The sequence below is a fragment of the Festucalex cinctus genome, chromosome 7 (genome assembly GCF_051991245.1).
Source record: "Festucalex cinctus isolate MCC-2025b chromosome 7, RoL_Fcin_1.0, whole genome shotgun sequence".
Classification (NCBI taxonomy): domain Eukaryota; kingdom Metazoa; phylum Chordata; class Actinopteri; order Syngnathiformes; family Syngnathidae; genus Festucalex; species Festucalex cinctus.
The window spans coordinates 17186913-17214450 of record NC_135417.1 but is presented as its reverse complement, the minus strand read 5'-3'; the positions used below and the strand labels follow the sequence as shown (position 1 = coordinate 17214450).

The following is a 27538-nucleotide window of genomic DNA, read 5'->3' as shown; positions in this document are numbered from 1 at the left end:
TGCTTTGCTTTGCTTTCTTTCTCTCTGTTCTTTATTATTTGTGTACTTAGGATAGGCATGTTTCTTTTTTATCTTCCATTGTTTTAATTTTATTTGTATATTACTGAATAGGAACAACTGGTTAGTATATAAATATGATAGGAGTAGGACTAGATAAGTATGTGTACTTCTTCCTACTCCTTGAACATGTTTTCCCTTTCTTACTTTTTATTTTTAGTTAAACTTTTCCACACTTGTAATGTGTTTATGGTTATATGTTCAAAACCAATAAACCAAAGGATAGACAGAATGTTTATTTGTGTTCGTGTGCGTCCATGGGTGCGTGCATGCGCGCAGCAGGTCATTGTAGGTGCCCCAAAATTTGGTGCTCCACCCCTGATGGACGAACCGGTGCTGTCAAACTCCACCAAGCGCGAAGTGAATGCCGAGTGAGGATGATTGACCTGCTATCTGCTGACGAAGGCAGGATTGGGGACAGTTGCATCAAGTTAGTTTTGAAGAGTTGGTGCAAAACGGACACTTGTTTAAAAATAAAAGTGAACAGAGAATACATTTCATTATGCAGTATTATATCAGTGACAATAGTGGCATGACCGTTAATTTAATAAACTAGGTTACTTTTCATAATGGTGTATAACTTATTCTGCTGAACAAAACTAAAATACAAACGTATAGAAGACGTAATGGACGAACCATACTTTTATTTCGAAACCCCAAACCGGAAGTATATAACTTCAAGCCTGCGTATAGTTCATCTTGAATGAACTGGGGGAGCGTTCAGATTAAATCAAGTGGATTTGACAGAAGAGAGAAACGTACGGAAAAGGGTAATGAGCATATGAGTGCGTCTTCTGTGAAATAAATTAATTAAAAAACAAACGTCATTATTCGACTATGGTGACGTAGTTAGCCTTAAATAGACTTTGCTTTGTTTGTGCGCGAGTACCGTCATATTTGCTCACCCACTTGTTGACGCGACGTTAGAATATGCCACAGTTGTTAAATACGTCGTTATTTTTATTGGAAGCAAATAGTTTAATATGGCTATGCTAACCCCTAGGTGCAAGTATGGTGGATATCCAGCAAGGTTGGGTTAAGTAGCGGAGCTTTGGACCCTTCTTAAGCGCCGCAACCTTCTCCTCAAGTTGGATTTCAACGCAATTACCGAATCGACGGCCGGGTAAGTCATTCAAAAGTCATTTTCTTGACGGGCTCGATCAAATCTAGCACTGCTTGTCCTGTTGCGGTTGGAGTTAACGAGTTCAGCTGTAAATTACAGGTTAAAGTTATGCTTTTTCATTTGTTCAATATGAATTAACCGCACAATCCAGTGACAGGTGTTGCGTGCGTTTTGATTGCGCTTCCTTTTCAATTGCATCCAAAGAAACTCGCCATTCTGGCTTAAATATATACTGCAAATTTTTGGGGGTAGGCCTACCACTTTATAGAAGTAGTACAGCAGTGCTATGGAATTACATGACAGTACTGTATTGTGCTGGTAACCTTTTGAAGCCAGTTTCCTGACAGCAGAGAATTCCAGGCAGCATGATAAACACCCCCACCCCACAACAACCTCTGAGTGAGCCAAACATAGTTTAATTGCGGCTTCTGTTGGTTGTGAAGAGAAAGGGAAACACCATTTTATGTGTGCCAGTGAGTGGAGCATCAGCAACGCAATTACTGTTTTTATTGTTTTGAATAATGATTGAACTGATTGCCTCTGGCCGCTGCCTCAACGGTTGTTGATGTTTTGACCCAACTCATTAAGTAAGCACGCTTATGAAATTGATTCAATTGATTCATTTTTCTAGCCATGTGATTTATGTATTTATTTTAACTCATGATGTCAGACAATCACAAATTGTTTATACCAGCAAATGTATGAATATCGCTTGGGACGTGGAAGGTGGCCGGTGATGTTTGGGTTCAGTTAAAACTAAGCCCCCCCCCCCCCCCCCCCCCAAAAAAAAAAAAAAAAAAAAAAAAACAGAATACCATTTTCCCAAAGAAAAAGCAAAATATCAGTCTAAACGGATGTGGAAACTGGGAAGTGCAATTTTTTATTTTTTTTTTGTTAATGAGAAATTACTGACAGTCTTAAACATGAACTAAATCATGATTATACCTTACAGAGCTGTGCTTTCGAATGCAGTAGAAAATTTGGGTGCACCTAACTTTTGTGCTTGTGCACCAAAGAAGAAAAAGTGGTAGACAGTGATAGACCCATGTTATTTTCAGAGCTAATGTTAGTAACGGTAGTCATTTTGACAGAGATATTTTTCACTTTTTTTTTTTTTTTTTTTTTTCCTGCTGCTCAGGCTTAAAAAAGATTCTATTCAGCCTCTTTTGACTTATTTTAAGCTATAATAAAACATACACTGACAGGAAGACTGGGTGGACAGATTTTTGCAGGTATAAAATATAGCAATAGCATCACAAATGACTGTCTCCCAATCCCAGCATACACCCATAATTATTGGCTACCACATGTCCTGTTTGTGCGGACTTGCTTATTTTCTGGTTGCTGAGTTATCTGTTGTTTGTTTGGAAGCTATACTCACTGAAGTTTAAATGTGACTCTAATACACATTATAAAACCAAGCAGTGTAGAATTGGATGGCCTTTGTATCAGTATCCAAGATTTTCCACAAACCAGACTGACTGTATTTTTCTGTATCCTATTGCATCTCAAATGATGGGAAAATGTGAGGTGGTTGCAAAAACCTCTCCACCCAAGACTGTCATTACAAAATTGCCGTTGGTAGAGCTTCACGTGGTTAGCCATGAGCTCAGCACTGCTGCCAAAGGGAGTTCCATTTTTTTCCCCCGTTTGCTTTCTAGTACAGTACATGACTCTCAGGATGGGTCAAATTCAATGCTGAATTATAATGATCAAACACATTTATGCTTTTTTTATGTAAAACAAAAACAAATTGGCGACATCATAATATTTTAATCACTGAAACATGTCATGTTACACCGAATATAGGCCAGTATCGTCAGTTTCTCACGGGGCCACAACAATGTGTGGCGCTTACCACGGCCACCACTTTAAAAGGCTTAATGTGGGACCCTGCCAATTCCTTATCCTGCTCTCTTGTTCACCGAACAGGTAGGGTTTCTGTTTTTTGTTTTTAATAAAGAAAAGTTATTACAAGTGTTTGCCATTTACCTAATCTGTATGTTGACTAACAATGATTAGAAATAGTTCAGTTACATTTACAGGCACCATAGATGTGAAAAGTACTCAAATTCTCTACTTGAGTAGAAGTACAATTACTTGTTACAAAAAAAAGAAAAGCAAAAAGTCTCCGTTTTTGGGTAACCCATTCCAGATGGAACACAACACTGGCAGGCATCTGTAATGTAAGGGGAAAGGAACTTCTGTGTTCTTGTTTGAGCAGTGTCAAGCATCTACTGTGGACTATATGAAGCTGTTATGGGCTAGACATTTATTTTTGGAAGCCTACTGTCATATGTTAGTCACTGAGGCATGTGGATTTGTTAGAGAGGAAGCCTGACCAACTGTGTTGCGAATGGAAGGAATCCTGTGACACAAAATAGAGCCATGATATTTGCCAATAAGGAGGAGGGTGGTAAAATACACAATTGCTCGCATTCAGTCTCTGCTCTTACGTAAGTATTCCATTAACTGATGATATTATGCAAGACTTAATGAATTCAAACAAAAAAAACAAAACAAAAGTCGCCGTTAGCCTATTTGCAATTCACTAGTGAAAATACTCTATTTTTAATGTCATCACAGTTCGTGTTGTTCTGATACGATACTGGTATCGGCAGAGGCCACGATACTGCATTAAACAGTGGTATCGGTGAGTATTAACAAGTAACATGCCGATACCATTAATTCCAACGCTTAAATATAGGACTTTGGATGCAGCATCTTGTGTCTTGCTCGTGCACGACATTCACTGATATTTGACATGTCCACAGCACCGATCTAAGATATCCTTTTGGCCCTTGAATGCTCTGAACCCATAGCAGGTATCGGTATTGGTGGCCAAAAAACGGTATCAGAACAACACTAATCGCAGTCTTTGAAAGATTTCAACGCATTTTTGTTCAGTTGGATTTCTGTTGTATCTACCTTCTAAGGGCTGGGCGATATTCCTCAAAATTTATATCACAGTATAGAATTGTGTATTTTTATTTTTATTTTTAAAATAGTTTGCTTACTGGTTCACATAGTCCTTTATAAAAGCTAAATGGATTTAAAATGGGAAACCACTTGTGATTATTTTATTTTATTTTTACTCCTTGAGATAGCCCACTATATGGAAGAAGATTAGAACCGGTAAAGAGGGGGAAAAAAAAAAGGTGGGCAGGATTCTTCTGACTTTATTTTCAGAATTCTGACTTTAAAGTCAGAATTTTTACATTAATCTTAGAATTCTGACTTAGTTGAGGTCTGGAGATGGATGAGGCTACTTCATTACCTTAATAGCTTCATCTCGAGCCACTTCTTTGTTGCCTTGGCTTGGCAGTATGTTTTGAGTCATTGTCATATTTTAAGATTCATTATCCAGGACCAGGGCTGGATAAGTGGTTAGCACGTCCGCCTCCCAGTACTGAGGACTCGGGTTCGAGTCCAGGCTCCGGCCTTCCTGGGTGGAGTTTGCATGTTCTCCCCGTGCCTGCGTGGGTCTTCTCCGGGCACTCCGGTCTCCTCCCACATTCTAAAGACATGCATGGCAGGTTAATTGGGTGCTCCGAATTGTCCCCAGGTGTGTTTGTGAGTGTGGATGGTTGCTCGTCTCTGTGTGCCCTGCGATTGGCTGGCAACCAGTCTAGGGTGTACCCCGCCTACTGCCCAAAGACAGCTGAGATAGGCTCCAGCACCCCCTGCGACTCTTGTGAGGAATGTGGTCAAGAAAATGGATGGATGGATATCCAGGACCAAATTCTCATTCAAGATTTTCAATATTCGGCTTGTATCCTTTGCCGAAAAACAGCCCCAAAATAACTTTTCACAACCATGTTTGACTGGTGGTGATGTTCTTTGGGTCATACTCTGATTTTTTTTATCTTTCAAACATGGGCAGAGTTCAGACTTAGTTTTCTTGGTGAATGAGGTCCCACTTACTTGCAGATCATTAACAGGTTCCTACAGTGTACTTTAAGGCAACTCCCTTACCTACCCGTTTCATGATGATCCTCCACACGATTTAAAGATTAGATATGATGAGTGGAGCAACCAGGAGTGTTGGTAATTGGTTAATTGTGCATAGCTGTGTGCCACATGGTCATCAGTCAATCTGTTGGAGCCAGAATTTTGGCTGAGTTATGAGATCATAAAATGAAATTCGCATGATTTTTTTTTTTTTTTTTTTTTAAACTGATGTACTGTATTGAACAAATAACTCAAAATACATAAACCCCTGTCAACAAAAGTGAGTACACCCCTAAATGAAAATGCCCACATTGATTAGGTGTGTTAAATTTGGTAATACAGCTCTCACACACACTCACTCTCATTGTGGTCACTGAAATGTCAACATTGCACCACGTGGCAAAGACCTTGCCCCTACAGTCAACCCTTGACAAGAAGAATTGACAATTTAAAGTGTTGGCAAATAATTTCATTTTCGGTTAGTTGTGTTTATATAAGGGCTGGGTGCTATGGCCAGAAAATAAAATATAGATATTTTTTTTTTTCCCCTCCACAATTATTCTTTAAAATTCCAATTTTATTAGATTTTAATCGAAGTAATAAACCCAGCAAACTTAAAGAAAGTTTACTTTATTAAAAAATAAATCCTGTGCAAAATCTTCAGACAACAATAATGTATACTGGTTTTAAATAAGTTTTAACATTAACATAACATTTCAATCTTGTGCAGGACTTGCCTAAAGATGCTTTGTGGAGTTTGATGCTTTCTTTTTTCCAAAAGTGTCTCCCCCACCCCATTCAGTTTCCATTATATTTGTCGTACGCTAACACTAAATGTCTGCCAGGATGAGCATGACGTCCTTTTTTTTTTTTTTCTTTTTTTTTAAATAATAATAATAATAAAGTGGCTTGACAGCAGCTAACTTTCAAGGGTTTTGGAAACTCCTGCCTGAAGGGAGGATTGCTGTAACTCAGCAGAAATTGCACAGTAGTTTTGAAAAAGTCAGTTTTTTTTTAAGCTACATATCTATAGGTCAGACAATTTAGGCTTCAGAGCTTTTCTTGATCTCTTATTACAGTGGGTTACTTGGGGTGGCACAAGAGGATGTATTACCTCATTGCATGGCAGCAGGAGCATGAAGGCACATGGAATGAGGCTGTATGTCTCAACATGCTTCATGCATTTGTGGTAATTTGTTAATTAAATTATGTATTAGGTCTTTCTTTCTCATTTGTCCTCCCCGTTGCTCAGTCAATTGGTCATTCAGTTCTTGTGTTTGTGTATGCAAAATATCCACTCTTAGTGTTACACTGTTGTCTGCACCTCCCAGTAGTCAAGTGCTGTAAACATAGGTTTCCATGGAGATGCCTGCTCCCTGGCACCCAAGGTGCATGCTGGCTTTGTAGCAGTATTGTGTCATTTGTGTGTTTATGCATGTGGCGTACGTGTGTGTGTGTGTTTGTTGTGTAAGGCGTGGTTGAATCCAACGTTCCATCATGGATCACTTGCATTGTGCCTAACACCCCAAAGGAGATTAAAACTCAAGGATGCGCACACTGCAGAGTATGGTTTCAAAGTGCACGTCTACACACACGTGTGGGGGTGTGGTTTTAAGTCTGCCAAGGTAATCTAGCGCTTTGAAAAATTGCTGTCACTGACCCCTGATGATTCTTTATCCCCTCTAAAATGGAATATACATTTTTCTCTGATTTTCACCACAGTAACCCATTTTGTCATCAAAATGTCATATGTCACAATATGCACAAATTCAAGTATGAAGATATTGATGAATCACACATTTGTGTGTCACCACACACTTTTTGATACACAGTCAGTCACTGTTTTTGTATATATGGCACCAAAATGGACCGATTATACACCGATATACAGTGCGTCACCAGGTTGTATTATTGGCCAGTAACATCTGCAACAAATGTCCTTTTTTTTTCTTCTTCTTTTTTGAAGGAAGAATATGAAGCTGAATGCTATGATGGTTGGAAGTGCCAACTGAATTATGGCAATACTTGACCCTGCCTTACGGCATTTTTACAGCACAATAGACCAGGACACAAGTCCAAAATGTACCGTGGGGGGTTTATGCACACAATACGTCACGATGACGCGGACTGGACAAAAATGTGTGTGTGTCCATGTAATGTTTATGTCCGAATTGGGATTCCAGAATTGTTGCTACCTTGTTTTAAACAATTTCTACTTCCTCCTTTTGGTTGATTTGGTTTATGCCCAGTCTCGTTCTGAATGCAGATTTTCTTTAAGGTGTATTTGTGTTCATGAGACGAAAACATGGGACAGAGGTCCCACTTCTGTTTTCCTTCAAATACTAGTGTACACCATATAAATGGAAAAAAAATCCTCGCATCACTTGTATGCAAGAACATTTAAGAAAGGTCATAATGTCGTGCGTGTCATCAAATTCCACAACACTTGATATCTAATGTTGAAATAATTGAAAAAGACTTGCGTAATGATTCAGTTGATATCTTACTTTGCCGTTAATGGTTAACTTAAGGTTAGAGTCCGCTTGTTTTGCTGTGTTCATACAGTCCTATTTTTTTTCATCTTTTGCTGAACAGGAATACCTTGACTGATACACAGTTGTAGCATACACGCACACACATTCTATCTTGAGATTGACAAATCCTTGGAAATTGATTTATAAACAGTGGGGTAGTCAACAAATGTGGAACATTTAATCTACACAAGGACTCCTGACGTAAGTGGGATGTTTTCCTATTGTTATCTAGCTTGTGTTGAGACTGGGACTGACTGTGTGGTGTTTTATTTCTGGCAAATCAGCTGGAAGTACAGGTTTATGATTTTCAACAGCACACTAAATTCAACAGCCACATCCCACAAACATTTTTAGTTCATTCTACACCTTAAGATTGCATTACCTACATTTACAGTAGAGTTTAATACTGAACTCCTCAGAGATTGGTATCACAATTTTGATTAATCTTATTAGTGTCTGACCAAATGATAGGATAAGTATTACCAGTATGTTTTTTTTTATTTATTTTTTTTTCCTCCCTTTAGTTTATCTAGAAACATGTTTTGTCAGTGTAATAAACTGCTGGCAATGCTTGGATCATCTTGACAATTTAGAGGATTATCTTGAGGATCATCTGAAAAAATATGCGCAGTTCAAGTCACTTGTATTTTCATTCTGCTACCTTCGCACCTTTGCTGCATTCTATGTTCGAACACATTCAAACCGTGAATAATAATTTCCCATATCTTTATTTTGTTGTTCTAGTTTTATTTTCACAAATCCTGGGATTTTCTGGGCTAACCTGGGACCTCGGGTATCAATCATATTTCGTAGCATATCATGTGGAATGGAAATAAAAATTCCTTGAATCTTTTGAAAACTCATGCATGCATGTAGTGTACACTTTACAACAAGATAAAAGTAGAAGAAGGTTGCGATTTCACTTTAGTACAACTCGTTTTTCACAGATTAGGAATAATCTATGCCATTTAGTATTGACTTTCTGTATAGGTTCCTTAACTCTTTGGCTCCCAGCCATTTTCACAGAAACAATCCCGTTCACTCCGGCTTTACTGGATTTTGACTGATTTTGCAAGGCCCACAGAATATTGTGTTCTATTGCTATAAAAGCATGGAACCTATCAAAAGAAAGATTAAAGTCTCTTCTTTCATCAGGAAAAAAAAAAAGTATGTTTCTATCTGTTTCCGTTTTGCAGCAATTAGCATTATAAGAGATCAAAGTTTCATCTTTTTTCACAAATTTATTCAAAATTGTAAGTAATTTAGCTTTTTCTACATGGCTCTATTTGATCTCCTTTGCTCTGCTGCCACCTGCTGGCCGTTTGTGTAATAACTACCATTTCTGCAACTGTTCTTTGCAGTTGAGAAGCTGCATCAAAGCCTTCTGTATGCTATAGCATTAAAAAAAAACAAAAAACGTATAAATACGTCTTTGGGACATCTAAAACGTAAAAAAAAACATTTACACGTTATTGGGAGCAAATGAGTTAAGCGTTTGTGTGTTAATATTGGTTATTTGAAGAAATATAATTCACGGAAATCAATGCTAATTCACCATTAGAATGTCAATGGGATTTTAAATTGACTTTGCCATGAACACTGGGGATGTTTTTAATAGGAAGCATGTCTTGTATTTAAATATCCAATGTGTGTAATTACCGGTATTTTTGTTGTGTATTTGTTTTAAATTTACAGTAAACTCCAGCTGGGTTGTCATTAAACAACTTAAAGCACGCTCAGGGACGACAGACTCACATATACGGCACAAGATTACTAACCAAGAAATAATGATGCATTCAGGGTCCGTTCTTCAGAACGTAGAAACTTAGCACGCCACTAGGCACATTCATTGTTTAAAATTTAGATTAATTGCCCTGCCCTACTTTTGCATAATAAAAAGTGAATTGTGTTGCAAATATGCCACGGGACAAAAATATACTATATGCTATTCATAATTATGTTGTGTATGTTATCATCATCTCCTTGTCATTCTTTGTTTTCTTTCCAGTGAGACTTGTTCTTGTGTTCTGTCAAGAATGGACGATATTTATTTGTTGTCGATTATTTATTGTTGCGTAATGTGGATTGTGAAATGTTAATGACCCCTGAATCTGAATTTTAAATTATTGTTATCTTTGCTACACAGGAGGAGAATGAAGGCTCGGGCCCCACCTCCACCACCAGCCCCTCGGCACATCTTTACAAACAGTGTAGCTGATGCGAGTGGGATACTTGGCATGGAATCCAAAGAGAACATGATGAGAGCCACTGTGGATTTCGAGTTAACTCTTCCGCAGGGATACCGAGCATATGTAACTGAGGATGGGAGGTGAGAAGGTCACACAATGACTCACTTAGGTTTGTTTGTTTGTTTGTTTTCGTGAATTAAGACTAAAATATTAGATATGTACTCTAAAAGAAGTTACATATTTTAAGATAATTTTACTCCTGTTTGGTGCTGTACCTCCTCATGTTGTCTCCACTTTCAGTTACCAGTAAGAGACCGTTGTCACTGTTTGCCCCTTTTGGGTTTCCATGCCAGTGGGGCCTTTTTAAGGGTCCTATTCCCAGTCTCAGCAGAGGCTTTGTCCCTGAGAGTGAACAGATGGAAGCTGAGCTGTTAACTCTCTCTGATTCTCATGGGTTTTGCTCTCCTTTTGGGCAAAAAAACAACAACAACAAAAACAAACAAAAATATTGATTTCACCCTGGTACAGAATACGGCTTACATTGACTGTAGACTGTAAATGGGGTCTCTGTGAAATACTTCGTTTGTTGCAATAATGGGACTTAATTTACAGTGCATTCTTAAAGTACCTGTGAATTAAAATCAATTGACGACCCCACGAGTGAAAATCCGACACTGTCAACAATCTGTGCTGTCATTGTTGGGGCTTGTGTGTGTTTCGCAGTTGGCACTTGCATTTTTGGACTGAGGGCTCAGCCCCTAGTCGTCATGGTAACGAATTCTGTTCTCAAGTTGGTGACAAATGCATATTCATGGACTGTCCCCATCAAAACGGCATGGTTCAGCTTGACAAAAAATAGGGTTTTAGCATTCCTGAGCTGTGTAATATTTTGTATAAGTATGTACACCTGGTAAGAGTTTTAAATTGTGAAAAAAACAAAAAACAAAATCACGTATCAAATCAGTATTTTGAAACCGATGCTCTTGCATTCCTATCACATGTGTCCCAGAAAATGCCAGACTGACTCTTCGGTTCATTTTTGGATTGACAGATAACATATCTGGACATATCTGTTTCGCACGTACATGCACACACACATAGACGTTTACTGTAAGTGCTGTTTCTGCATTTCTGCTTTTTATTACATTTGAACATCTACCATTGAATTTGTTTGGAAATGTTTTTGTTTTTTTTAGGTAAATTTATTTTGCATACTTTTACACAAGGTACAAGCTATTCAAGGTGAATCATGCATTCAAGCCATACGTTTGCTTTTATGCAACAGAAACTAAGAAATCCAAGTTCTTTCTATTGAATAGACATGCATTGTACCTGAAAATTATATAACCAGGTTAAAGTGTGCCTGTTTTGGTTGAAGTAATTGGTATGTAGTATGTACTAGTACTAAATCTAGATTCATGGCTTTGTAACCCAATCTTCTCATGTCATCTCTTCCGTGGTCCTTACTAACTCCCTCCTCCATTTCTCCTCACCACCCTCCTCTTCCCTCTTTCACTTTTCACACTTCCACCTCTCCCTACCTTCACTCTTCCTCCCCCTCCACCCTCTCTCAGTAAGCCGCTGATGGACTTGCTGGTTGACCTGTGCAGCCGCTACCACCTAAATCCAGCACTGCACATTCTGGAGCTGTTGTCGCCTGAGGGCCACTCTTTGGGGTTCAAGCCCAACCTGTTGCTGGGCTCCCTCAATGTGGCCTGTGTCCTCATCAAGGAGAAAGCCTGCGAAGAGAAAGTGGCGCGCAGACTGGCACCGCAAGTCCCTGAGGTGAATTAGTGTTGGTAATTGTTGTGAGGGATTCCAAATGTGGCATGATGTCTAGAGTCTGAAATTACATGTTCTGTGGTATTTCGTGCGTTTTGTATGGCATATCACTTATTTTTAGATACCAGTATTCATGTGGCTCTTTATATAGTAATACACATGGTTATAGTGATTATACAACAAAGTTTGGTTCGAAGGAGCACCTTCTTGCCATGACTGTGCATAGCTTGTTATGCTAAAGCCCTCTATTACATCTATCCCAAATCTCTGATCACTGGCAGAAAACAAGTCCTGTAAGGCTCCATGGTAAGATAGAATTTTGTTGCAGTGTGTTTTTTATTCTTCTTTTTTTGTGTATTAGTTTCATTATTACATCCCTCTCAGCTATTATCGTCTCTCTTTCTATACTTTTTTGCTATTCCTCTTCACCCACAGTTTGAATATTTTATGAGTGCCTTGCCTTTGGTTACCATGCATTATTTCTCTACCCCTCTCAGGACTCACTAGCTGCTCTCACTCCATGTGAACCTCTGCTGGTTTAAGGCCAGAGACTGACTCGATTACAGTCTTTCAAGGATAATACTGAAAATTGTTTTTCTTTGCACGGTAATTCGTGTAACTAACTGATAACAGGGGATGATCACAATTTTATTTCATACATGTGGAAATGGACTGCATGTACAGTAGTACTATTTTATACTTGGATATTTTATGTCATAATGGTGGGTATACAAATAGTTTATTTCATCAAGCTTACCCACATTTTCTTCTATTAGTTGTTGCAGGATAGACACATGAAGATTGTGCAGCTTTTTTTTTTTTTAATCATTGACTATCAAGCCCAATCAATCTTGACCAGATTCTATTGATAAATATTATGTATATGTATTTTTATGTGCACTCTCCCCTCTCTACGTCAGAAAACAGTGCGTTTGATGGTGAACTATCACGGCACCCAGAAGGCAGTGCTACGGGTCAACCCATTGCTACCGCTCCAGGCCTTGATACCGGCCATCTGTGAAAAGTGCGAGTTTGACCCTACAAGCGTGCAGCTCCTTAAGGACCGCGTCAGTCGCCAAAAGTTACCGCTGGATCAATCTTTAACGCAGCTGGGAATCAAGGAGCTCTATGCTCATGGTCAAAGTCTAGGTAAATATTGACAACCCTGAAAAGAATATTCATGCATCTTTTAGCTGTATCGGCACAATAATTCTGTATCCAGATCTGGACTTCAATCATAATTTATTCAAGTGACTCCTTTGGGTGGGTCATGTTAATGCCAGCACCAAATTTAAATAGTTGTGGAAACAAATGGAAACGGTACAAATACCAAATTGATAAAGCTTGTCCTCATAACATTTTTTTGTTGCTTTGTTTTATAAAAATTGTGACAAATATGAAAAGGCTTGTTTTTTGGAGTCTCCATCAAGTTCATCCTGTTTGTTATGATGGCAGTCAATCTGAAATTTGTGATCTGAGTGCTCTGAAAAGTACCCCAAGAGAGCCTAAATAAAGATAATTCTTTATTGAGCTCCGGGCAATAACTAGATAACTGTATTGATTTGCTCCTGAAGTTCAATCCGGTTAATTGCATTTATTATTCATTTGTTTTTCCTAGTTCTGCAACCTAAAATGGCCTCTTCCACTTCATCTCTAAGCAATTCAGGTATCAGTCTACCATAACTGTGGCTGTTAATATCCTAACAAAATGCTGCTTGCTCATCAACCTAGGTTTCTTTAAAAAAAAAAAATTTTTTTTTTTGTTTTTTTTTTGTTTTTTTGTGCAGACTGACAGGGTTTTCCAACCTTTTATTGAGCCACGGTATCCATTTTACATTTGGTTAATCCCACGGCCAACCACAAAACAAAGATGACTTATTTTGTTGAATTTATTGTAATAGGTGAATACTAGGTTCATTATTGGACCAGCTGCCATATAATGGAAGAACATTTATTGTTCTGCCTGTTACTATTCATTGCATTGGCCACATAGATGGATGAACAAAATATTTAGGATTAGTAAATAATTTATGCACAAATAACCCCTGATGAACACTTGTACCATGGCACCCTGGTTGGAAATCACTGGAGTAGAGAATGTTGGTTACCAATTTAACTGACTTTTAATTAAAGTTACATCTCCCGTTCACGTCTCACTCTGGGAAGGATGTACACATTGGTATAGGTTATCCTCCCGTATAGTTTTTTTTTTTTTTTTTCAGGGATAATGTGCTAAGAAGCGTTTTTAGAAAAAACCTGTAGCGCCCTCTGCTGATCAAAATGTTGCAATGTAGCTGTGCTCAGTTATTCCAGTTGAAATTGTAAGAACAAACTAAGTCAACATGTTTATTCAGACTAACATGTATTAATTCAGATTGATTGAAACATTATTTTACCTGTTATCCGCCCCAAGGCGTTTCAGGATCACCCTGGTGTCAATTGATATTTGATGTTGTCGTTGTGGTGTCTTTGTTTTCCCAGAGAGCATCTACTCTAGCACTAACAGTTTGGACAAAAGTGCTAGGAAAGGCCTTTTGGGTTTTTTCCAGCTTGGCAGGAGGAGATCCAAGGTGAGACTGAACAGCGAGTTCTTAATTTAAAAAAAAAATATATATATATATATACACACACACACACACACACAATTTTTTTTTCTTGCTCATACAATATAATATCTTGGCCAGGTAATGCATGGCTTGAATGCAGAATTTTGAATTTTGCATATTTGCTGTGTATTCCTTTTGCAGGGAGAGACCACATCTTTGGGCATGGATGACACTAATGATAAAATAATCCAAAATGAAGACCACAGAGCTGTAAGTGTTGCTGAAATGTCAACTTTCTATGTTTTGTATACTTCGGGTCACCGGAACCAATTTGCAGGCTTATTCACAGCCGGAACATGATTAAGATCGTATGTGCAATCTGCAATGTAGGTGCTCATTCATTCATTCATACCAAGAGTAAAATGTACATAAACACTCTCGCCACATAAAAAATGAGGTGGCGCCATCTATGACAGACCTGTACAATCCATTTGACGTGCTGAATTGAAAATGTATTAAAAGTGGTTTGTGGTAAGAAGTTTCATTCATGTGAAATAGTACTAGTCAGGCACCGACCATTAATTATTGATTTTGATCAAACTTTGAGTACACACTGAATATGTGAATGACTTGAATGAATGTTGTTTTCTGTTAAATGGCCTACTGACAGACAACCATGTGAACGTTACCTGTGAGGAAGCAATTGTCATTAAGAAAAATGATCGGAAATGGGAACTGTGTGCACCTTTGTAAGGCTTAAAAAGGAGATACCATGAAATAAAAACATAAACATGCATTATCTAGGTGTCCTGTAGAGGGCAGAAAATGACTACAAAGTATATATTTATCAGTAAGCCCCTAGCTTCAGTGTTTGCTGTCAAGTGTGTCAATCCACTTTTGCAACCTAGCGGTCATGTGCAGTTATCTGATCGAGTGGCCTTTGAGGCAAATATCTGTGTCTGACCACACACATTTTTGGGCTTGCACACAATCAGACACACAGACTCATCAGCAAGGCATCATATTACTCGAGCTGGGCTACTTCAGCACTAAAAGCCCATCATCTTATCGATAATTGCTCATTAGGGGGCTAGCCATGTAACACTGTTTGTGATTGTTTGTGTGTGGTCTTAAAACTCTAAACATAGCCTGGTGCTGAAAACTATTGTAGATATTCTCAGATAAATGTAGTGCTCCTGATCATGACTAAAACATTGAACAGCCAACATTTAAATTTGTCTCATCACTCCAGCTGACACACGGGTTGCCTGTAGTTGCCCTTCCAAAGGGGTAGAGGCTGGCTCCTACAGCAAGTTGTTTTAGGTTATACCAGGGTTGAATTTAGTTGCACCTGAGCATTTAGAGGCTGGATCCTTCCCAAATGCAGGGGCACACTGCCACAGTTATGTTTTCATCTCTTCCTCTTGACACATTTCCGATTGTTTACCGCACAGTTGGGAAGTAGAGAGCAGGTGAAAAAGTCAGACAGAGTTCATATCACTTTGAACAATATGTTTATTGTGAGGTGGGAACGTTTTTTCTTTTTTAGGGGTCCAAATGGAAGTTGCATCAAGGTTTCACTTGTATTATTTATTTTTGTTCTTTCAGACTGCATTTGACACACACACAGCCCACCTCCAAGTTCCTTTCTCTTTCAGTGTCAATCACAGCACAGTGAGCGAGATTCATAATTTACATCTTTCCTGGACTTTGTTCTTATTCAAAGCATTTAGGATGTCAGTGTGGCTCTCGGCACTGAAATTCACATTCTGATGAAACCTGTCAACATAAATGAAAATGTAGACGCATCTTTTCTTAATAATTGTCTCATCTCTGAGATAGTTTCTGTGAGTCGTTCAAGGGCACATGATGTTTATCTATAGATATATACTTTAATAATTGAAAACAAATAAGGTGTATTGTGCACATTTTTAATAGTAGAACGGGTCTAGAGCTTGTTGCTTAAAACAAAAAATACCTGGTGGATAATTTGTCCGCAGTTTTAGACTTTGCCCAATAAACAAATACATAATAAATACAGAACGCACATTTGTCAGTGAGAATTAGACTCAACGTGATTCTTAAGATTTTTTAACAAGTGTCATGTCTTAACTTAAGGTCTGATTAATCTTAATGGCAGGACTTAATGTTCCTTACCTGACACTAATTTTGTATGCACTACATTCCAAATTATTAATTCATTACATGCTAGCCATTTTGTTCTTATCAGAATGATAATCATGATGCCAATGATTTTAGAGCATTTTGACCTGATCAATGATTATTTTCGGCCCAATACGCCATTTGAAACAATTGCTTAGATGGTTATGACATTGGTTTTGTTGTTAGAATTCATCAATATCACCCTAGTACACTGCATTTATTCAAAAAAGATGACAATATTTTCTTTGGATGCATTTTCAGATGGATATTTGGAACTTTGATTTAACACCCTTTTCATATTCCTGCTGTGTAGGTACTATCAACAGTCCAAGCTGTTCCCAACAAAGACGATCAACCAAGTACCTTGGTTCAGTCTCATTCAGGCATGAGTGCTTCCAAGATGTCACCAAAGTGTGACACCAAGAAGAGGAGGGCACCAGCACCACCTCCAGGGGCCATGACCTCCTCTATGGCACACAGTCATTTGGAGAGTTATCAGGTGAGTGAGTAGTAGGGAAGTAAACGGTATTATCAATGTGACACGATTTCCCAAAATGCTGAGCGTGGTTGGAATGGCCAATTTAGCCTGAGTACAATGCACCAAGAATTTAGAAATCTGGACGATGGCTTCCGGAGAAATTGTGTTATTGAAGAGCAAAACGTTTATCCTGAGGGAGTTCTTCCTTTCCAATGACCTGGATTTCCTCTAAGTGAAAGTTGGACTGGTACTGATGATCACCAGCTTTGAAATCACCTTCTATAGAGTTGGGCGAGCAGTTCCTGTTGTGTGCACAGTCATTTACCGACCTCCCAAATACAATGAGGACTTTTTGAATGAGGCTTTAAAACTTCTTGCCGAAATCATGCAAGAATATGATCATATCCTTTTTATGGGGGACATTTATATTCATGTGTGTTGCCCTGATAAACCATTGGCAAATATTTCTTAAATCTTCTTGACTCCTTAAAGGGATCGTTCGGCTTTTTTAACATGAATCTCAATTTCATCCTCACCTCCCGTGTGTGCGATCAGCACTGAATTACCCCTGACAGCGTTCTGTGACACCAGTTCTGGTTCGATGTTGGACGAGAGGAAAATAGTCCAGCAAGCTGGCTGGGGTGTCGGAAATAAAGTGTTTTTCTTCTAAAAACTATTTGTTTTCAAAAGTGTGATACATTTCCATCACAATACTCCTTTCCTGAAAAAAGTCAGACGCCATTACCGCCAGCCACTACTTTTCTTTTCGTTCGTATCACTGCGCGGCGCCCTGTATAGCGCTAACCGACGCACTGCAGCCAGCTAGCTGATACTTCCGCCGAAAAAGCAAACAACTTCAGGCGGAAGGATCAGCTGGCAGCAGTGCGTCAATTCGCTGTCTACAGGGCGCCACGCAGTGATACGAACGAACAGAAAAGTAGTGGCTGGCGGTAATGCCGTCTGACTTTATTCAGGAAAGTAGTATTGTCATGGAAATGTATCACACTTTTGAAAACAAATAGTTTTTAGAAGAAAAACGCTTTATTTCCGAGACCCCAGCCAGCTTGCTGGACTATTTTCCTCTCGTCCATCGCCGAACCAGAACTGGTGTCACAGAACGCTGATCGCACACACGGGAGGTGAGGATGAAATTGAGATTCATGTTAAAAAATCCCAACGATCCCTTTAAATACTTGGTGCAGTGTGTCACTGGCACGCACATGAACAAGGACATACTTTAAAAGACCAGTGGTGTCCAAACTCGGTCCTCGAGGGCCGGAATCTTGCAGGTTTTGGATGTCTCCCTGCTTCAACGCACCTGTTCCATTGAACAGGATCCTTATCAGGCTTATGCAGAGCTTGCTGATGAGCATCAGGTGTGTTGGAGAAGAGAAACATCCAATACCTGCAGGATTCTGGCCCTCGAGGATTGAGACAACTGCGTTAGACTTGATTCTTGCTTATGGTGTACTGGTGTCAAATTTGAAGGTCTTGGACAATGTGATTTCTGATCATATGGCTGTGTGTGTGACTCGTTTCCTGTTCTGCAGTTAAATTTGACGCTGTTTAGTGGGACTGTCGCTGCAGGACTGTTCTGGATTAATGGCTTCATTTAAAAATTGTGCTGCTAAAAGTCAGAACTAAGCCCTGATTTAATGACCGAATTAGCACAATTAAACAGGAGTGCCGCAAAGCTAAACGTAGGTGGAATACATATATAAGCTGCAGGTTTTTTGGGAATTTTTAAAGGACTGCTGCTGCTTGCTTCAGAGCACCGTTAAATAAATGTAAATATCATCAAACCATGTTGGATTAAATCATACATCCCACCCCTGCCCCACAAGTCTTGTAATGACATCACCAAAGGAACTGGGAACAATTACAACCACTAGCAAAAAGTATTGAATCACCAGTCTCGGACGAGCACTCACTCAGACGTTTTATTCTGTAGATCAGACACAGATAAAAAGCATGAAACAGTCGTAAGGTCATTCCAAAGTGCAACATCTTGGCTTTCAGAAACACTAAAAGAAATGAAGAAAAAACATTGTTCTTCTACTACTACTGCTAGGGATAGTAGTACATTCTAAACCACTTAATTTAGGTCACTTATAAAGTCCAAAAACGGTGATCAATCGTAACCAAAATCTATGTGGATATCTCTTCTTATTGTATACCCATTTCAATTTCTGACACTATTACGATTAGTTTCTCAATGAAGAGAATGAGGAAATGGCTTAAATTCCGTTTCTCTCACACCAGCTCTGTCCCCCCTCTTATTGCAGACACCATTTTTAAGTGCAATGTTCAGCTACTTAAAAGGTCCCCCCCTTTAAGTCATTGGCCTGAGATGCTATAAATCATTGTCAGGTCAGGAGCATTCATAGTCCTTATTGTCTAAATGTGTCAGCCCTCATAAATGTGGTCATTTGTACATGTCGTTTTTGCATTATGTGCTTAACACAGCCTTTAATAGGATGTCTTGAGCTGGGTTGCATCTTACCTGTGTCATTGCAAAAGTAACATCTCTCTACGGTCATTATTTTTTGGAATCCTGGGAATATGTTTTTGGTGTGAATGATCTTAGTGTAGCCAGTCTGATCACTGAAGTGAAATGTGGAGGTAAAAGCTGTCATTTCAAGTTAACAGAACAAAGAGCAAAAAAGGAGGATGAACACTCATTAATATGTATTTCATGTACAGCAACCTTGAGATTGTGGCTGTGAGTTCAGACACTGGGAATGTAGTTCAAACAACCTTGTCACCAATCTGCTAGATGCAGCATCTATTTGTGGTAGCGGCCTTGAAACTAAGTATCTTGGCTTTGCATGTTTATCTGTCATTGTCATACACTTTGACATCAGTTGCTCTTTATGTAGTCAGATTAAGAGCCACAGTTAATATGGAGGTCAGTCTCAGAAAATGAATTAAGAAAGTCACCTCAGGACTTGTTGGCTGGTTTAATAATAGATTTATCTGTATGCTTTAATACCTTGTCTGAACTGTTACCCCGTCTGACACAGTCTCATGGAAATTCATAGCCGTTCATGCTTAGCCAGGTCGTGCAGAAGTACATATGCCTCCTGTTTTCTCATTTTTCTGAGCTTGAACAAAATGTGTATGCATTTTACACCAAATTAAAGTATGTTTTGGAACACTAGGGTCAGAAAAAAAAACTAGTGCTGTTAAAGCATTAACTCATTGATTAATCACAAAACATTATCACATTAATCATGTATTAACACTGATTAATCACAGTATTAATTCTGATCGCAGATGACCCTTTTAGCTTGACAGCAGATGGTTAAACTAAAGAGCGCAAGCTGTTTGAGCAATAAACATAACTACATGGATTGAAGTGGATGGATTGCATTTAATAAATGTTTGCGTATGACATTCAGAATATTTGTTCATGTCAGACTGCTGGGGTCACCTCCCCCCCCATTTTAAATTTTGCAAGTAATTAACTAATTAGAAAAAGAGGAGGATAAGTGTGTAGTGGATAAATATTTTTTTGAAGATTAAATAAAATGTTCCCTTTTTTAGGTTTTTGATCAGAAATCTGCCTTACCATAGCCTAAGTCCCCAAAGCTGTGAGATAAATGACCCATGTTTCCCTTTCCTATGGGCGTTTGTGTCAAAGAAGCTCAAACATCACTCTCAAATGGGCTGTTTTAGCAGATCGGTTTAATACGTCACTAACCCCACCTTTCTCGGTTTTACATGTCACGAGCTCAGCGCAAACTCCACCCTCACAATTTTCAACCCCTCCCCCACTGGAGATTTCCAACCCACGAACAAACAGCTGCAACAGGACAGCATGGCAGCAAAACAACCCCATAGGAACTGCTCTGTATCAAAGTGTACAGAGGACAACAAAAAAAGGTTTTCTTCTGCCAAAGAAATGCCTGTGGTTGGACTTTATTTATGCATTTAAATATGCCCAAGCAACGTGTGTTAGTTTGTGGCGAACATTTTACTGACGACTGCTTCAGGAATTTGGGACAATACAAACGTGGATTAGCAGAACGTCTTTCACTGATCGATACCAACTATTGAAACTAAAGCACGCAAAAGCATGTGCTGCCAATATTCCTTCAGGTGCAGACGTGAAGACTCAGTTTGTAAACAGAAGTACATGGAACTCATTTTGTAGTAAAAAACACACGGAAGTCAGGCGAGCCTTAGCCACGGCCACCAAAATCCACGTTTGATGCTAGGCTAACAGTAGACCTTCCTGGTGGAGCCTGCAACTCTACAACAATGTACAATTTTGTGAAAATATTTTGATACAGTGTTAGGGGGTCCATAAGATGGTTGGTGTCATTGCACCCAAGCTCATTTCAGGGGATCTTTAAATGTCGAAAGAACTAACACATAATTGGTGCTCTTCGAATTTGGCGGGCAAAAAAATGTTGATTAAAAAGCCTTTTTAATTAAGTGATTAATCAAAATTCTGAAATGTGATTAATATAATTTAATCTTTTTGAGAGGTCTTAAAAAAATAAAATAAAATAAAACACGACCAAAACTGATGGGCTTTCAGTTGTGCATTTCTGACTGGAAGCGATATCTACATTGCCTCTTTTTATCAAGGATTTGGAGCATTCTACTTTACTGCATCTTGTATTTGTATTAAATGTATTTGTCCTCCTCTCTATTGTTGAAGGGGAAGTGGAGATAGCAGAATAACTGAAGAGCGTGTCTTAAGGAACTGGAAAATAATGTACCATAAAGTCTTAATGATTTTCATGCAGGTACAGAATGTCTACAGTGCAACATAAGAATTGCATGCGTTTTGTATTTGCAAGTCGTACAGAATGGAATCTGGCTTTCATGCCCTCACACTGTAGGAGGACTAACATGATAAATGTTCACATTTAATAGAAGAGCATAGCGTAATGACAACACAAATGATGTAACTAATGGGACTTGCTGCATTTTCTAAATGAAGAAATAAATAAAAACAGATGTAATCTATTAAGCTTTATAAACAACTGCAATTTTGTAAGTAATATTTCAGCATTGTTCACTGTCATCTACCGTATGTGTAAGTCTTAACTATAATCACACTACAGTATAGTATGTAACTTTTGGCTACAAAAAACACATAACCTTATATCCGGACCCGTCGCCATGGGCGGGCCTTGGGGGTCCGTGCCCGACCTGTCAGTCAGCCGTGCCCGCCCTAGCAAGATGACTCACCATCTATTCGTCCTATCAGTCACGTAAACTTGCGCCTTCTGTTTTAAGTAAAGCATGGCGTGCCAGCCAACCACATACCTCCTTTCAAGTTTGGCTGTGATTGACAACTAAGCGACCCAATGACAATCAGGATCAGGAAGGATGGGGTGGGGTGGGGGGAGACGTGCGCTCTGCAGACGTGCCTTAGCCAAATCTACTTCCGGGTAGATCGTGCGCATTTGCCGGCGGTCGCTGGCACGAAGACTGAGCAGTGAGCACGTCGTGCCGCTTTAATGGAAGCCACCAAATGCCAAACCTCGATCCAGGATGACACAGTTGATATCAATGGGAATCCTGAGTCCACTGGTTATGTTTACAAGTGAGTGTCAAACTTTTATTTTAATTAGTCAAGCCACACAGCACGGATGAATTGTAGCAATACACAGTATGCTGTTAACAGACCCAAGCAGTCACACATACACAACAACAACTAAGGAGCATAAAATTATTTATCACTAAAGCAGTTGGACGGCAATGTGAGTTGAATTCTCTTTTTTTTATTGCCAAGTTTGTTCATGTTGATGACTGTCACTAAGTTCTAATAAAAAAAAAAACAGCACTTTACACATCCTTTTGGATTGATATTCTGCTTAGCTTTTCACTGAACCCATATGTTGTTTCTGTATATCATCGACATAACTCAACCTTATTTCTAAATCACTTTAAAACAGCCATTGCTGCATACAATGTGCTGTGCATGGAATAGAAATTAATCTTTTAGTAGACACAAGTGAAATAAAATAACACAACAATTCCAGATAGAAGGGGCTGGGTCACAGAGTCATTCATTCGGACATAGTTGTTTACAGAGGTGAAGAGTGGATTTGTTTCAAATGAACTTTTGAGTTGAATAAATGCAAAATGAACTACACATTTTTTTTTCAGTTTGTCTTTTAGATTTCAGAACGAACTGCCGCTTTTAAGTGACAGAAAAGATTTCTGAACACTTTTGCAGTTGACACAATGCCGCTGTTCAACCTGATGAACATTAGATTTAGGTTGATAAAGTGTGCCCCCCCAAAAAAAGGTAATGCCCCCCCTACAATTTCTTTCTGGTGACGGGTCTGCTGATATCCACTGACTGACTGTACTCTTAGGATGTTTAGTAACTGACTACTATCTTCCTAATTGACATGTATATACAGTATTCTACAACTGGCTATATGCTGCGTTTATCTTCTGTCAGTTCAGCCCAATTTTAAACCTCTTCTGGGTTTTAATTATGCAACAATGAAGATGGCACTGTAAGAGCAAAGAGTTGGATATATTTGAATTCCTTGCCTGCAAACATTTGTTCTTCTGCATGTGACTTTCTTGCTTGTCTGTGTGGCTCCTTGATTGATTCAGCTGGCTGTCTTCCTTCTTGTCTGTGGCAAAATATATTTTGAAGAGCAGAGGGAGGCTTGCTTTTCATAACCATCAGTCAATTCAATAATTGTCTTGAACAGCATTTATCTTTGCTCAGATCTGGCTTACTCCCCAGATGTCTGTTCTTCCTTCTTGTACAGCAGTGGTCCTGCTTTTGTTTCTCTGAACCCTTGTTTACTCACCATAATTCACGTTCACATTTCTTTTTCTTTTGATATTTCCTTGTGATACATTTTCATCACCAACAAGCCCAAATAAAACCAAGGGGTCACCAGTTTGAGCCATAGGTTAATTGTAGCCACATTTAAATGAAAGCACCACCAGACAGCGAATACAGCTATGTGAACAGGAAATTACTTCATTCAATCAATGCACAAATCATCTAAGTGGGCTGGAGGATTAAATTCACACCATTCATTCATTCATTCATTCATTCATTCTACAGAATAGCTTGTGGGTCTGTGCCTTCAATAAGAAACTGAAGAGGACAGGCTGCGCATACACGGTAGTGACTTGTCCCCAGCCTGTATTACATTACACTACACGCAGCTCCAGACATGTTGTCAGGGATGACTTCACCATTAATTTGGTTTTCTTAGAAAGAAATGATATGCTGTTGAAACATGCCTGTAGTGCTTCACATTGATTCATAGATAATTGACTTCATGTAGTCCTGCGACCCTCCTCCTCTCCCCCATAGCTTTAATTTAAAAAGCAAGAACGAACAGCATGTTGTACCACCGTTGCATGTCGCCTGACATCATTTTACCTTTTTGCTGTCATTACATTTGTCCTTGCTAGTGATTTGTGTTAATGACAATCACACAAACAACTTTTAAATGTTTTTGTTTGCGCTTTTACATAATCTAGCTTTTATCCTATCCGACAATCCATCTATCAGTGTGGCCTGTGTCAATTCACCCCAACGGTGATCACTGGTTCAACAGTAAATTAAAACTTATCTACCTATCATACCTAGCAGAAGTGCATTACATATAAGCCATGCTCTATTTCTCCTACCATAAATATAATATGTCACAGTCCTAGAATGAATGATAGCAATGCAAAGAAGTACTTCATCAAGTTAATTGTATTACTGACAGACATCATAATGTTTGTTGTTGGGAAATTCAAGAGGAATGTTGGCATTGTGAATTGAACACTCAGACGCTTGCCAAAACTCCACTTGGATTTAATTACTTAATAGTTCACTCTTGACTGTGTCATTTCATAGACTGATTTATGGTTTTGCGCATTGGCACTTGGGGAGGTCAAATGCCCCAAAATAAAATGCTTCCATCATCATATCGTGTGAGCCATCAGAGCATCATAGCAGATGTGGACTGTATATTCAATTGTTGTGAACTGATGGACGGACAATATTTTATTATTGTCCGTACGGGGGGAAATCTGTTCCAACAACTTTTGGTTCACAGGCAGCATGAAAGACTATACATAACCTGTGTTTTCATCTATGGCTTTTTGTGAAGATGAATATAACAAAAGAAACATTCCACTGAAGTTAGCGAAGATGATAACATGTTGTCTAAATGCTGTTCACATTCATTGCCATGATAGTTGGGGGATGATCGCCAGTCGTAATGTAGATGAAGTGTTTTTGATTTGTTTTTTGTTTTTTTAATTAAGCTATGTTTACCACTGTCACTTATTTTCCATAATTCCTGTTTACTTGTGGTTTTCATTTTTTTGACATGATAGTATTAACTGGTATATTCCTGCTTATACTTGTATGACTTTAAATTATTATATATAAATAAATGTTGCATAAATCATTGTGTAGTATACACATAATCGGGTTTTATTATCATAGAATACTGTACAATTGATCTCAATGTTGTTGTTTTTCTCAAATAGAAGCTCAACCAGCACTTTAAGGTACCACTTCAATTCATTGTATCCCCTCTTTCCCTTTTTTCATCATTTTCTATCAGATGGGCTCTGGGTCAGAAAGCCAGCAGAGGAAAAGAAGGGCTCCAGCCCCTCCTTCAAACGCGGTCTCCACCACACCAGACCCGAATGATGCATCTACTCCTGCTACTCGCGCCCCTGATAGCCAAGCAAGTGACAAACACTCTCCAGCCTTCCGCACAAAGATATCCCAGTCAACCCCAATCTCTTCCATCACTGTCGAAACAGTGAAGCCACAATCCCTGGAGATAAAGGGTCAACCTCCATCTGCTTTCACGGTTGTACCAATCAGTGCCTCCCCAACACTGAGCAGCAGAAGCACTGCCAACAGCCAAGTTCTTCAGGACTCTAGCTCTGAACTCAGCCACAGCCCTGACTCCGATCTTGACACAGATGACACCGCTTCCCATTATAGTACCCTCACCAGTAGTACTTCAAGAACGGCAAGTGGATCAGTGCACACAAAACCTTCTACAGATCGTTCCAGTACCAAACTGAACGAACTGGATAAGGTTAGCAATAGGATGGGTAAACTGGAAAGTAGACCTGCTTCTACTGAGCTATCCAGGACAGAGGATGAAGTTGAGAGCAATAGACACAGCACAATAGGTAAATATGAACACTGCACACCCGGGAATTAACAACTTGAAGGTGCAAAATGTAAATTTTGTGTGGTCACTATTGAAATCTAGCTTTAAATAATGATTACTCTTGTCATTTCCAATTTACTTTACTTTAGAGCAACCAAGATAAAAAGTCCTGCCTGCCAAGTACGATCTATTCTAAACCATAATAGAATTCTACCACAAATGCCCACCTGGTGCTGCAAATGAACTAACAGAATACTGTTGTCCACCATATTGAACTGTGCAGTCAGGTCCAACAGAACAAGACACGCATAGTCTCCAGTGTTATTAACCAGGAGGATGTCATTAAGAAAAAGAGCTGATTTAAAACCTGGCAAGAAAACCTGCATGATTTTTTTTCCCCATCCAAAAAAGGTTTAAACTATAAATGTGTACCACTTTTTGCAGACAATTTTGAAATAAAAGTCAGCTTGGAAACGGGTCTTAAAATTTGACAGCACACCTTGATCAAAAGCAGGTTGTTTTGAGCAGGGCTTGCACCACAGCAGATTTAAAATATTGGGAAACTACACCAGAATGCAGACTGCTGTTGGTAATGGCCAAATCCGATTGCCCAGTACTATTGCACATTTTAAGGGAAGACCGTATGGAAGTAGGCTGAGGAAGGGGGGGGATAGAGTCATTAGGGATGCACGATAATATCGGTGACGGTTAGCCTGATTAGGGTTTGAAAAATGTTCTCCTTTGGCCTTTTTGACGGTGCTCTGGGTGCAGAGGGCTGTCATGTGTGACAGAGGCAGCGATAAGAGTTGTAGACTTTAGAAAAAAGGGGTGAGAAAGGCGAGAATGAGGGAGTCCAAAGATGGGAGCAGGGAAGGTTTAAGTAGGATGAATGAATACAGTATAAGTGAGATCTGATCTGAAGCAGTTTCAATGAGATGTGCAACAAGATGATAGGAGTTAGTGGAGTTAGTTTATTAATCTGGAATGGAACAAGCAGCATGGAAATCTGTATTAAATCCGTAAACCTCGGCTCCCATGTTTTCTGCTGATTAATGTATTTTGTTTAGCATTCTCTGGGTTTACTGTCTCTCATGAGACTCTACAAGTAAACCCAAGCATATGCTGTATAACACCCCGTCTTAACTTCCTGATAGCGTAAGAATTGAGAAACACAATTGGTTAAATTGAATGTAATTGCACTGTCGACGACTAGATGTGTCATACTTATTCAATGTCAGATGGTGTCAATTTGAAAGAAGTGCCTATGCTGTAAAACGTGCCTCGAGAGTATTTAAATAGGGTATGTTCATATGGTGAATGGGGGCAGGCCTGAAACTGCTTTTGTTCTAATCCCTCATGATGATGATGATGATGATGATGATGAAAACTCAACATTCAAGCAACAAATTTTTCTCATGGTTTTACACTGTAGGATGAAAGCTGCAATTGGCTAGTAGTATTGTGGACCGAATGAATGGTGGTAGCAATAGAGAAATGCCAGTATTTTAGTATTTTGAGGCTAATAGCTCACAGCAACATGCGTACTGAGAAGGAAAAAAAATCTACAATATGATCTAGTAGTTC

At 39.0% G+C, this 27538-nt stretch overlaps 1 protein-coding gene across 7 annotated transcripts in view; it reads left to right on the top strand.

The window, feature by feature from the left end:
* Positions 1–754: 754 nt before the first annotated feature.
* The window catches only part of cobl (cordon-bleu WH2 repeat protein), a 40497-nt gene continuing 13713 nt past the window's right edge, over positions 755–27538 (top strand). For 4 of the 7 annotated variants that reach the window (XM_077527106.1, XM_077527107.1, XM_077527105.1 and 1 more), the window contains exons 1-10: positions 755–827; positions 1061–1180; positions 9812–9994; positions 11429–11639; positions 12557–12785; positions 13255–13302; positions 14118–14206; positions 14384–14452; positions 16659–16844; positions 25388–25973. In XM_077527106.1, the coding sequence (XP_077383232.1) occupies positions 9819–9994; positions 11429–11639; positions 12557–12785; positions 13255–13302; positions 14118–14206; positions 14384–14452; positions 16659–16844; positions 25388–25973 (1594 nt within the window). In that variant the 5' untranslated portion in view covers positions 755–827; positions 1061–1180; positions 9812–9818. Of the gene's footprint in view, positions 843–1060; positions 1181–7731; positions 7867–9811; positions 9995–11428; positions 11640–12556; positions 12786–13254; positions 13303–14117; positions 14207–14383; positions 14453–16658; positions 16845–25387; positions 25974–27538 lie in introns of those variants that run through there. The other 3 variants (XM_077527100.1, XM_077527101.1, XM_077527102.1) reach the window with 3 other exon arrangements.